The sequence below is a fragment of the Melanerpes formicivorus genome, unplaced genomic scaffold (assembly GCF_026170545.1).
Source record: "Melanerpes formicivorus ecotype bairdi unplaced genomic scaffold, bMelFor1.0.p_v2 SCAF_2, whole genome shotgun sequence".
NCBI lineage: Eukaryota > Metazoa > Chordata > Aves > Piciformes > Picidae > Melanerpes > Melanerpes formicivorus.
In genome coordinates, this window is record NW_027142354.1 from 31,555,275 (window position 1) to 31,568,034 (window position 12,760).

Sequence of the window (12,760 nt, forward strand, 5' to 3'; positions counted from 1 at the left end):
ACATAAAGTGACATCTAAAAAAATACATATTTTTGGCAGTGGCACTTCTTTGTTACTAGTTTTTGGTTTACTAAATAACAAGTTGGCTGAACAAGTTAAATATTTTCACTCTGCAGAACAAAAAAGGGGGAATCTCATCCATTTTGAGCTACTTAAAGAGTGACTACAAAGAAGATGGCATCCTCATCATAAAAAACCACATGAAGTGAACAAGCAGCAAAGGGGAGAGACCTCATCTTGATATATGAAGGGGATTTTAAGTGAAAACAATCACTAGAACAAACTCCCTAGGGATGTGGTGGAGGCCCATCATTAAAGGTGTTCAAGATTAAACTGGACAAGGTGAAAGATAATCTCATCAGGGCCTTCTTTCCTGTTAAAGGTTAGATCAGATGATTTTTGGAGGTCTCTTCTAACTGGATCTGTTCTATAACTCTGCAAATCATACCAGAAATCAGAATTACTTTTTTTTCCACAGGAAATTCTAAATTATCTTGAATAGAACTGGAATAAAAAGTCATACTTAGAACATTTTACAAACCAGAATATTTTCAGAAGTTTTGTCATGTGAATAGCTCTTGCCACCATCTGTCAGCTTCACTGCTATCTGGCAATTCTGAGCACTGCCCAAAGGCAGCATTTAGGGTAATTGGCTTTCTGAAGCTTTGCATCCAGAAAGCTCCAGATAGCTGACTTTGGACTAGGATCAATGTACATAAGGTATTTCTGTCACTGTGGATATTTTTTTCCACCCACGCAATCTGAAAGGATTAAATACATCTTAAATAAAATTACCATGTTGTTGTGGTTATATAGGTTAGTAGTTTGCAGGTTTGTTTAATTTTCATTGGACATCAACATAGGGAAGCACTTTTTCCATTTAGTTTAAGGTTTCTGCTACTCCAAATTTCACAACCACCAGATAATCCGAATGACAGCTTATCCCGGTACTGCAGTTCTGGTTTGTCAAATAAAGGTTAATCTTCCATATCAAATACACACAGAATAACAGTCCTTCAAACTTTGACAAATAAAGATTCGTGGGTTTGTAGAATTTTGTGGTGTTTTGTAGCTGACAACTGAAAAATACAATACCACACATAGGTCTCTTGCATCCTCCACTGTATCTGCAGGATGCAAACATAAGATACTCTGTAAAGTTACATAAAATTGGAAGCAATTAGTGATACTTTTAGTATAACCAACAAGTTGTTAACTAGCTACCTCCAAATAGTGAATTATGTCTTTATAATTGTTATTCATGTCACAATTTTAAACACAGTGATTCTCCTGTTTGCTGGAATTGCACAAAGATCATACTATCATTTTTAATATGACAGAAATGCAACATTTAAAAATATGTAAATATTTTTTTAAATGTACATAAATTCCATTCCTAAAAGTCTGAAATAGAGAAAGGAAAAATAAGTATTTTTGATCATGCTTTAAAGAAGGAAAATTATCTTTCCGCTAGCCAAAAGACAATAGTAACTTCCGCAGAATATTCTATTTCTGCCATTCAGCATTTTTTACTGGGAATAATTCATTTCTGGAAAACTTCAGGTCATGTAATAAGATTCCTGTAAACCAAGGAAATAATTATCAGATATTCATCATTGTGCTGCTGGCCACACAAGAAATCTGTGTCAGAGCTCAGAACCAAAGCTTTACTTCCACATTCCAACCAGCTTAAAGAGAAATGAACTGTTCTTCCTCACTGCCCTGATTTTATTTAACAGTTCACCACTATAAACACATCCAAATTTAAGAACTGAAATGCAGCTTTTGGTAGGAGTACAAAAGCGTATTTTATTAGTTCTATTTATTTTTTATATATTGAAAAATTCTGTTAAGAAAATTTAAAACTATTTAGCATGACACTGAGTAAATCCCTCACAGAGTAGAACTTTTCTACTCATTTTCTACTAATTAATGCAGCTATTAATTTTCATTCTTGGTCATCACCTTGTTTCCTGGTACCTGATCCAATAAAAAGATTTGTAAGGTGAGATGCTGACTATTTCGCTGTTGAAACTATACTGGTCTGTCCACTTTTACTATGACAAAAGACAGTGCAGTACAATCACTTAAAAAGCAAAACTAGAATTTTCAAACATGGAAAAAAAGATAAATTACCTGGGTCTTCTATAGATAAGTTCTTTGTTAACCATTGAACAATGTCTGAACCTAGGAAAAAAACAACAGGCATTTTTAGATTAGTAAGTTTTCTCTTCATATTTTTCAGTTCCCTAGGCTAATTAATATTGTTCTATCATGTAAAAGAGAACTGTATTTTTTTTGCTCAGTTTGTCCAGATAAAAAAATAGACCACTCTACTTTTTGTTTAGCTTCCTTTTAGCAAAAAACCATACCACTAACTTTTTTTCTCTAGGCCAAAACTCATAAAATGTAATAGAAGTGCATTGTGTCCAATCAAAGCCTGCAAGAATTACATAGAAAACCAAACATTTTGTTAAATTGTTTTCCCCAGCTTCCAAATTAGTTTACAAATGAAGCCTAGAAAATGTAAATCCAACATGGATCAGGATTTTGAAGTATATGGGGTATATACTATAGCCCACACTAGAAGCTTAAAAACCTCCTTAAGACTCTTAGGAGCTGCAGTTTGTGTTCAACTTTATCTTCCAGATTTATTATCTGTAACTGTCACTTCTGCTGTATCAACTTCAACCCATTTCACTGACTACCAGCAAAAGCACATTCAGATACCTAAACATGTACTACCTATGTTTCAAACTCCATCTCATGGCTAAGCTCTTGACAGAATTAATTTTTCTCCTGATGCTAAAGCTCTTTTCTTGCCAATTTGGTCTTTATTCCTCTGTATGCCTTCATTTATTGCCACTCTATTCTGCTCTATTTAATTTCCTGTTCTTATTTTAAGGTCCCATCCTGCTCTCTTAACATATTTAGTACCAGATTCCCTGACATTTTTGACCAAATAGCCATTCAACCCCACTTCCTAATTGCTACCCACTACTGCTCCTCTTGGCCACGCACTTCCTAAAATAGTTTGCAAGACTGAAGTCAGTCTTGGTTTTCAGACTGGAAGTTACAGTTGGACTTCACCCACTATGAGTATGACTTTCAAGATAAATTACAAGGTGGTTCCACAGACACACATTCCTATTTTAAGCAACTTTAAAACTGGAGGGGTGGGTTATGTTCATGATCTCTGTGATATCATACCTCCAGCTGAGACAAGAAACATAATAGAGAAATGCGTCATATAACATTTCTGTCTAGAACCAATAATTAAGTTGCTCATCCATTTCTCAGCAGACATGCTAACATGGGGTAAACCTTAAATTTAAAAAGATAATAAAAATTTACACAATCTATGGAAACGTAAATCAAAACAAGACAATAAAATCTCGTGAATGAACAATAATGCATAACATTAGGATCATATTTCCCATGTAATTTGGGAGATTTCTTCCTGTACTCTCCGTAGTGCAAACTTTCCTTTGGTCTTCTTACAACAATAAATATTATACCTTTTTTTAAGCATTTCAGAGAAGAAAAAAATATTAATATAATTTTGTAGCTGTTATTTAATCATATTTAGTGATTAGTTGTATCATGTATTTTACAAAGATTATTGATTATAACACCATGCCTAGAGATTTTCATTACTAGGTTGCATATCTAAATTTTGATATTAAATCTGATGTTACCATTTGTGACTGTTTGAGGCTATGCCTTTAAGAAAGGGACACCATAGCCAAATGTTTTATAAACAAAGGACAGGTCTAAACGAATTTCATTGGTGGATTGGTAGAAAGCAACTTTAAGCTCTGAGTCCAGCAGAGACTTCGGGCAGTCTTGCACTTTTCCCTCCTCCTTTCGCAGCTTGCGGCTTCTAGGCTTTCTGCCAGACTGACCTTGGACTGATAAGCATGAGGCCTGCAAAACCTACTAACATTTTGCTCTAATTTATAACTGCTTTTAATTAACAGTGCTCCTTTTCTCTCTTTCTAACCCTCTCTGGGGAAAAAGGGGAGAGAAGGGGATACAGGGGGGGAACCCTCCTCCAATTAGGGGGAGGGGAGTTTCGTTCCTGTGTTACTTTGCTGTATATTTCTGTGTATATATTGTAAATACTGTAAATTGTGTGTGTGTATATATATATATATATATATATATATACTGCAGCCCCTAAAACTGCTTGTAAATACAGCATCCCTTTTTGCTCATCTGGCTGTGGTTAGCTGTGGTTTCTATCATTTTTTTTTTTCCCCTTCACTTTGTGGGGGGGAGAAGGCTGAAGCCTTCCCCTCAACCCACGACACCCTTTCTCACAGCATTTACCCAGAATTATTCCTTAATTGAGGCAATTCATCTGTGCATGCTGTCATGTGTGTTATATGTGTACAGAACAATTCAGATATACAGTCCTACCTCAAAATATTCTCTTTTACACATTTTTATAAATATATTTTCTGTCCTTTAGAGGAATTTTATGAGACTGTGTCATTAGGGAGCCTATGCCCAGATTATGCCCCAAATATTGTCAAAACTTGTTCCAATATGTTTTGGTCAAATCTCACCTTCCCCCTCCTTTCTGAAGTGGGTGCTTAGCCCACAAGTAAATAAAGGGCCGGGCGTCACTGAGACGGAGTTAATAATCCAGCCTTCCTTTTCTGGGGTAAACAAGATCACAAGCCAACCTTGTGGGATACTTGTGCTTCTTCCAAGTGTGGGCATAATGCCAACCACATGCTTTGTTATTGGTTAAAGGTGCTTACCAAGATGGACTATTGGCTAAATCCAAGCCTCAAGCATACTATAAATATTACCCCAACTTGTAAACAAATTACTCTTTGCTCTTTGCTACTAAGCTCTTTTGTGCTGTTCTGCTCCATGCATGTGCACTGCCTTGTATGAGTGCTTTGCCTTTGCAGTCTGGAGAGAAGCTATTGCCAAGGAAGTGCCACCATGCCCCAGTTTACCCAGAAGCCTGCAAAGAGTCCTTTGCTTTACTTCACTACAGCTTAGCATCATATCCGCAGTCCCACTGGTAGGAAGAAGCTGCCACCACATCTTAAAGGGACTGAGATCCCTGTTGGCAAGCCTTACCATTACAGGGAGAGAGCTAGCCTAAATTGTGTGGCAGTTCTAACAGGGTCTGCTGCAGCCATGAATCCACAGACCTGTGAGCCAAAGCCTTCGTGTGCCTGTGCACAAATAAGAACCGTGCTCAGCCGCATCCTGTGTGACAGTCACTGAATCACGGGAGAAGGAATTGCTGCCTGCTGCTCCATAGCCCTCTAAGTCAAAGCTAACCCAAGGTGATTCAGAGCCAGGACCACCTGTGAGCATCCCAGATGCTCACATATTTTGAGCTGAGCCAGGTGAAAAGCTGCGCCTCTCCATGCCACTCTCCCCCACCTCCCCCCCCCACTGCTATCCAGCAGCCCCAGGAGGGGAACTACTTCCCCACAGTGCCCTGCCAACTCCACAGAACTGCAGCACCAAGGAAGCCACTTTGAGACAGCCTGTCCAGGTGAACCTGCCAGTTGGCAGATGTCTACACCTCAACCCCCACACAGCCACAGGAGAAGGCTTGCCTCCACCATCTGGAAGGGACCACCCCCCAGGAGCCAGCACTGAGTCTCCACAAGCCGCTGCACTTCGCAAGTGACCAGCTACAGCCCCTGCCGGGTCCCTGGAGCCAGCCTCGGCAGCCAGCATAGCAGTAGCTTGGCAACCTGCACAGCAACATGCTTAACGTCAGATTTGGTTCTTTTTAAAACCCCCACGCTTTATCTCGCGTGCATTGTAACTTGTGGTTTATTAAGCAGCCTCCCTGGCTATGTCCAGAGTCATAATTTGTGATCATCAATTTAAGTCTCTGAAAGGTCCCTTTGATTGTATTGTCCTGATGCTTTGTTTCTCATAGCTGTATAAGCCATCAAGCATCTTGACGAGTTCCCATCTGGAGGACAAGTGGCACAATTGCAACCTTGGTTCTATTACTGAATAACTATTCTGTAATTTTTCTAATAGGGTTGAAAATTGTTTGTACCAGTTCATGGGTATGTCCACAACCGTGCACCAGAATCTGCATAAAAATGTTGTTTAAAGGTTATTAACAAAATTTGAATATTAATAAAATTACTTTTAATATTTCATATTTTCATAAATCATCATTAATAGCTTTATTCATTACAGACTGGCCTTGAAGGAAGAATTTTAGCTTAGAATAAGATGAAACTTCATAGAGTTCAATGACACTGCTGCACGCATAGCTACATTTTTATGTCAGCTGGCTAGAGCAGGTAGGAACATTAGTTCCTAAATCCTCAAAGGTCAAAGATAAAAAGTAATCAGGAAAACAAACTGACATTTTTGAATAGTGATTCTTAATATTGTCTTCCTTCAAATTTCTCAGGTACCATGAGGGAAGAAAGGTTCTATAGCTTTCATCTCAAATATTTATTTCCCTTTTACCCCTTCCACTCCCCTCCCTCCCCCTCAGTGACACACCATGTTCCTCAGCCTTCACCTCCATATGACACACTATACTCTGTCTTCTTATAATAGCGGGAAATGGGATTTTTTTGAGAATTGCATCTTCTGACTCAGAAAGATCATTAGTGCTCTATTCACATTTCACACTAAAGCCATTCCCCAGGTACCTGAAAGCCTGAAGAGCAGTTTAAGCCAGCTATCACATTTGAACACTTATGATTTCCATTGCATGACTTCAATGACAAAAGCCCAGATGAATAAACATTAACATCAACACTCTCCTAGTGTGAACATTATTCAAGTAAAACAAAGTTTCGAGGAATTTGTCATACAACATGTGAGATATTAATCAGTTCATACTCCTTTGGGATGTCTTGTGGCCAATTCTAGTTCTGAAAAGAATGATACAAATATTATCTTGTATAACTTCCTGTTTGTTGTTTGCTTGGGTTTTTTTTAGCTGCAACTTTTAATGTCTAATCAACAAAATTATTTAATTCAGTCATTCCACTGATGTCTTCTAAGGTTTATTACTTATGCAAACGTGTTTCTAAAAGCAAAACCATTACTACAATTTCTTATCTCAGGAAAAGAACAAGGCAGCAAAGCACATGAATACTTCACAGGAAAACATTTCCTTTGAGTGCTCACTTTAAAAATCTGGTGACCAATACATTAAAGTAATTTTTCAAACGCCGCAATTCACATCTATAGGAATTATAGTCCAGGAATTAGGATGAAAAAATTACAGACTTGTTTAATTGCAAAAACAAATTGGGCAGGGGTGTTGGTGTGCCCAAATCCAGACAGGCTGGATCAGTGGGCTGAGGTCAATTCTGTGAAGTTTAACAAGGCCAGGTGCTGGGTCCTGCACCCAATGCAGCACTACAGGCTTGGGCTAGAGTGGTTGGAAAGCTGCCCAGGAGAAAGGGACCTGGGCATGACGGTTGACTGCCAGCTGACCATGAGCCAGCATGTGGCCAAGAAAATCAAAAACATCCGGGTCTGTGCCAGGATGTGGCCAGCAGGAGTAGGAAAGTGATTGTGTCCCTGTACTCAGCACTGGTGAGGCTGCACCTTGAATAGAGTTTTCAGTTTGGGGTCCTTTACTACAAGAGAGACATTGAGTTGCTGCTGCAGGATATCCAATGAAGGGTCACTTCCAGAAGGCAACTAAAAGGCAAGCTGGCTGTTAGATCTGTAAGATGCAGAAGACTGAAGTTACATTGTCAACTAGTTTTGAATTCCCAGAAGAACCCTCAGATGTTGTTTCAGTTTTTATAGAAAACGAACTGGACATGGCACAGTGATAATTTGTAATAAAAATTAAAGCTAGCACAAGCAGAAACCATTTGAAAAAAAGGAGGATTTAGACTCAGAGCCTGAGAAATTTCTTAGAGATTTCTTAAGTGCCAGCACCTATCCCCACTGGAACGTGTCCAGAGAAGGGCCACAAGGATGATCAGAGGGCTGGAGCACCTCTCCTATGAGGACAGACTGAAGGAGTTGGGGCTGTTCAGTCTGGAGAAGAGAAGGCTCCGAGGTGACCTAATTGTGGCCTTCCAGTATCTGAAGTGAGCCTACAAGAAGGCTGGGGAGAGACTTCTCAGGATCTCAGGTAGTGATAGGACTAAGGGGAATGGAATGAAGCTGGAGGTGGGGAGATTCAGGCTAGATGTGAGGAGGAGGTTTTTCGCCATGAGAGTGGTGAAGCCCTGGAATGGGCTGTCCAAGGAGGTGGTTGAGGCCCCGTCCCTGGAGGTGTTTAAGACCAGGCTGGACGAGGCTCTGGCCAGCCTGATCTAGTGTGGGGTGTCACTGCCCATGGCAGGAGGGTTGGAACTAGATGATCCTTGTGGTCCCTTCCAACCCTGACTGATACTATGATACTATCCAAATAAAAGTAATAAAATTCTTACTCTGGTCCAAAATTATGAGAGACTTTCAACTCTAAAGAAAAAGGTAAAAATGCATCTATAGTCATCTGAAAACAAACAAAAAAAAAAGACTTGAGTGTCTTCTTTGTAAAATGTACTTGCTGAAAATCCACAAGTGATTAATTTTACATGAAATGGTCCAGAAATAGCAGTTGCTGAAGCCATCAGAGCATCTTAAAATATTTTTGAGGGAAGTTTCTTCTCTGAACTCTGCAATGCTAATTTCAAAGTCAAAGTCATAAATGCCAGAACAACACTAAAGTTAACTTTCATGAACAAACCCATAATTTTAAATAAGTGTTTACAGAGTGCATTTCAAAAAGGTGTTTATTCTGAACTTCAGAAATTTTCAAGGGAATTACAGATCCTTTTTTGCTATGCAGAGATTAAATAAGCCCTGTAAGATTTGATCTGACAGGAAAAATGTATCATAGCAGTTCTGCATAAGAAAATCAAAATTCAAAATGCTCTATCTTTTTTATAACATCAATATTTAGCTGAATATTCAAGCTGCGAGAAAGTATAATTTATTAACTGGACTCACAAATCATGAGAATACTGAGAAACTTAATGAATTTATATTTCATAAGGAGATAGGTTAATAGGTTTCACCTTGCAAAAAATACTATTTTACTGGTAATATCTTGGTTTAGTAAATAAAATCATCTTCTTTTTTTTTCAACTTGTAGACCTCAGAGTGTTTACAGATGATGAAGAGATAGGGACACAGGAAGCCCCATTGTGTCACTATGAGAGTTTTGCTGATGACAATCCAGCAAACACTATTCTCTTTGAAACCTTTGTCATCTGAATTCTCAAGAGCAACATAACCATTGCAATGTTTGTCCTGTGCTGTGAAAGCCAGGAATCTGGGCCTGTTGGATGGATGCTTGCAGCAGCAGATCATCCAAGAACTCACATGAAGGAGCCCCCTACTCAGATGGGTTGCCTTCAGCTCTTCACCACCACCTGGTCTTGAGAGTCTTGAGAATTTTATGCAGGACAACTCACAGCAGGCAAAACTTCATAAACATTACAGTAGCAAGTACCAGTTTCTAAATTAAAAATAACATGATGATCAGTAAATTAGTAAGGAAAAAGCATTAGGGTTGGTTTACTTTTTTTCTCACTGGGAGAGGAGGCAATTGTGTCATTTTGACTTCTGTCTTCAACACCATTGCTTTGTCACCATACTTCATAGTAATACACCTGGAAATTAGGTTTAGCTACTGATACACTCTTCAAAATCATTGCTCATGATAGTCTGGAAAAAATATAATCTACAATTTCATTTTTCATGACTGATTCAGATACTAGAAAAGAGAAATTGGAAGAGATGAGCAAGACTCTAAAGGCAAGCGGACTCTCCGTTTCTCAGCACCATCTGTTTTCTCACAAAAATTGCTCTCTAACAGAAAGCTGGACTCTACTTGTGAATTCTTTCTCTGAGAAGCATAGTTTGTGTATTTATGCATACATCTAATGAAATCAATGGCAGAGGGCAGAAAAGCAATGGCTATGTTATCTTTTGGCATAATTATGGGAAAATGTATTTGGAGCCATACAGCTTATTTTTTGCCCTGTGTCTATTATAGCTAAGCAAAGAGAAGGTTTGTATCACTTCATAGTGCTGCAGCCAGAGAGGTGAAAGGTGTGTGGACTCCTCTCTGATGATGAGTGCTTGAAGGAACAAGAAGCTATTTCTCTATAAATTATGTCTCTATTCAGTATCAAACTGTGTTGGATTTCAGTCTAACACAAAATATATTCAGAAGTGCTTTGACTGCTGAGTTAATTTCAAAAGCGAACTGGTAACAAATGTTTAGATGGTAAAAAGTGGAGATAAGCAAATGACACAAAGAAGTTGTGTAACTAAATTGGGATTTATTTCATACTAATTTAAATGCTTTCCACCTAGTATTTTTATTCAACTTTTCTCTATCATCTTGGATTAATGAAAGATATATTTATAGATCTAATCTGGTATAATTGTTTAACATAAGTGGCAACAGAGCTAAAACTGTGATAATTTGAATACATTGCAGATTGCATTTACATAATTAACCAACTGACCTCTACTAGACTTCTGAAAGAAAGACATTACCAATCAGAGTGTAGTTTAATTAAGGAAATTTGCATTTCAACTTTCAAATACTTTCTGCCACTTGCTTTTTAAATTATTGATGAATGAAAATGCATAAATTTACTCTTGTTTGAGTCTCCTTATACCTCAAGGAAGCTTGTACTCAGTTGCAGATTTTTTAAAAATTATCTGAATAATACTAACTGTACACAAGAAAAAAAATAATTTTCTACCCTTAACACCATATATTTGTGAAAATAAAACATTCAAATGAATCATTATACTGGCTTTGAGTTGGACCCTTTTATTTTATGCTGTCAGCAATCCTCAAAAATACTGAAGTGTAGAAGTGTAGGAAGAATCCATATTTCTGGCTAGTACAAACTTCTGAATAACCTGTTGCTTGTTAAATAATTCTCTTCTTCAGAGAGGAAAATTAATCTACTTTCACCTTGTGAATAATACAGGACATGAAAAATCTCTTCCACTTCCATATCTACATGAAATCACTCAACAGTGCTGATCAGGACATTGCAGTGACATAAATTCTGCAGTCACACCCCGTCTCATATCCAAGCTTCACAACACAAATCCAGTTCATAAATACTAAAAGGTTAATTACCATGGCTGTGCTAATCCACAAAGGCCCCTCCAGCAAAATGAACTGCTCCTTCACTCCAGCAACATTCATCTCTGAATCTTTTCAGAAGACATTCTTTACTTAATCTCTTCAACAGCCACAAATTGCTGTTTTACAGATGACACTAGATGCGAATAATTGGCAATATACCAGTAAACCACAGATGGGACCCTTGTAGTCCCATATAGATGGGATATATATGTTATAATCAGCACTAGAGCTAGCATCTTGCTGTAGAACATTGCTTCATGTTAAAAATTTGCATGACAGAAGTGATATATTTTAGAAAAAATAAGTGGTGTGCAAACCCCACACAGCCTATTGTAAATGATGCAAAGTTGTGTGATCTTGCTTGACTGTAATAAAACACCAGTTTTCAAGTGACATGGGTAAATACTATTTTGTATGTTTTCCTGACAACAAAATCTTACAACTATTTCCATGCAAAAACAAACAAACTTTTTTTTGTGGGAGTGGGAAAGGGGGGTGTGTTGGGGAGGAAATACAAGTAGAATTTGAATACCATAAGGTCAAAAAAACTCAATCCCATTTCTAGTAAATCTTCATCTCCAAATAGAAAAACAAAAACCCAAAAACAATTGAAAAAAAAAAGTCTAGAAGATAAGTGAGTTTGTTTTTCTCATCATTATGACCCTCCTTCTCCTCTCAACCTTCAAACACATGCAAACACATTTGGGTACTATTAAGGAAGAAATCCTGCCATGTTCTCCTTCATTACCTTTGAGAACTCTTGCAGGTGAGCACCTAGCTACCAGCCACAATGTTTTCTGTCTCTCCTAGAACCGATGTAACTTCTTTATACTCAGAATAAGAAACTCCATTCAGAAAAGATCAGCCTCTTCTGTCTGCTGGTTATATCCTTTAAAGTATGAGGAACTTAGTCCAAATTTCTGCTCAGACACAAATAGTTGCAGGTATTTGAACCTCAGTGTCTCCACTTTGGCCTTTAGGTTGCATCCTGGTGCAGCACATGGCAGTGTACAAATGTGAAAGCCAAGAAGGAAAAGGATCTGACTTCTATCCCAAATTTGTCCTCTGGTTCCTGAAACAGCTTCTAACCGTCTTAAACTCTCACTCCAAAAATTCATCCAATATTGCTTCAGGAAAACTGACAACACATTTTTGAGGGACAAATTTGCTATATACCATAGGCGTTTCACTGTATCTTGTTGACAACTTGCTATAGGAAACAGATTAATAAATGGAAAATTTTTTTAGTTCACTGTTAAGGAAACACCACAAAATTTCACTGATCACCTCTTAAGTCATCTTTCTTAACAAGCAAGTAAGTTTCAGGTTAACAGAAGAAGAATTTATTGTTAGCTTCATGACAAAGGGCTCCTCAGCGGAAAGCATTACCAAGGCACAGGGTTTTTTCCCTTCATTCTTTGCAAGCTGAGATTCAAAGTTTGTATTACTGAAATTGAGGGGTTTTTCCCAGTAATTCAGCACTGGCTGAAATTCATAAATTAAGGCATTTTTCTAGGTCGGTTGAATGATTTTCTTTCTCTGGAGAAGTAAAAACCATATGCTGGTACTCAGACTATATTGAGACCATATGCTATGTATTTTAGAGGAACACCA

General features: G+C 37.9%; 1 protein-coding gene across 12 annotated transcripts in view; it reads right to left on the reverse strand.

Annotated features, from left to right (window-relative positions):
• The window catches only part of RGS7 (regulator of G protein signaling 7), a 315,923-nt gene that overhangs the window by 116,177 nt on the left and 186,986 nt on the right, over positions 1 to 12,760 (reverse strand). For all 12 annotated transcript variants that reach the window (XM_068155236.1, XM_068155265.1, XM_068155272.1 and 9 more), the window contains one exon: positions 2,137 to 2,187. In XM_068155236.1, the coding sequence (XP_068011337.1) occupies positions 2,137 to 2,187 (51 nt within the window). The remainder of the gene's footprint in view (positions 1 to 2,136; positions 2,188 to 12,760) is intronic.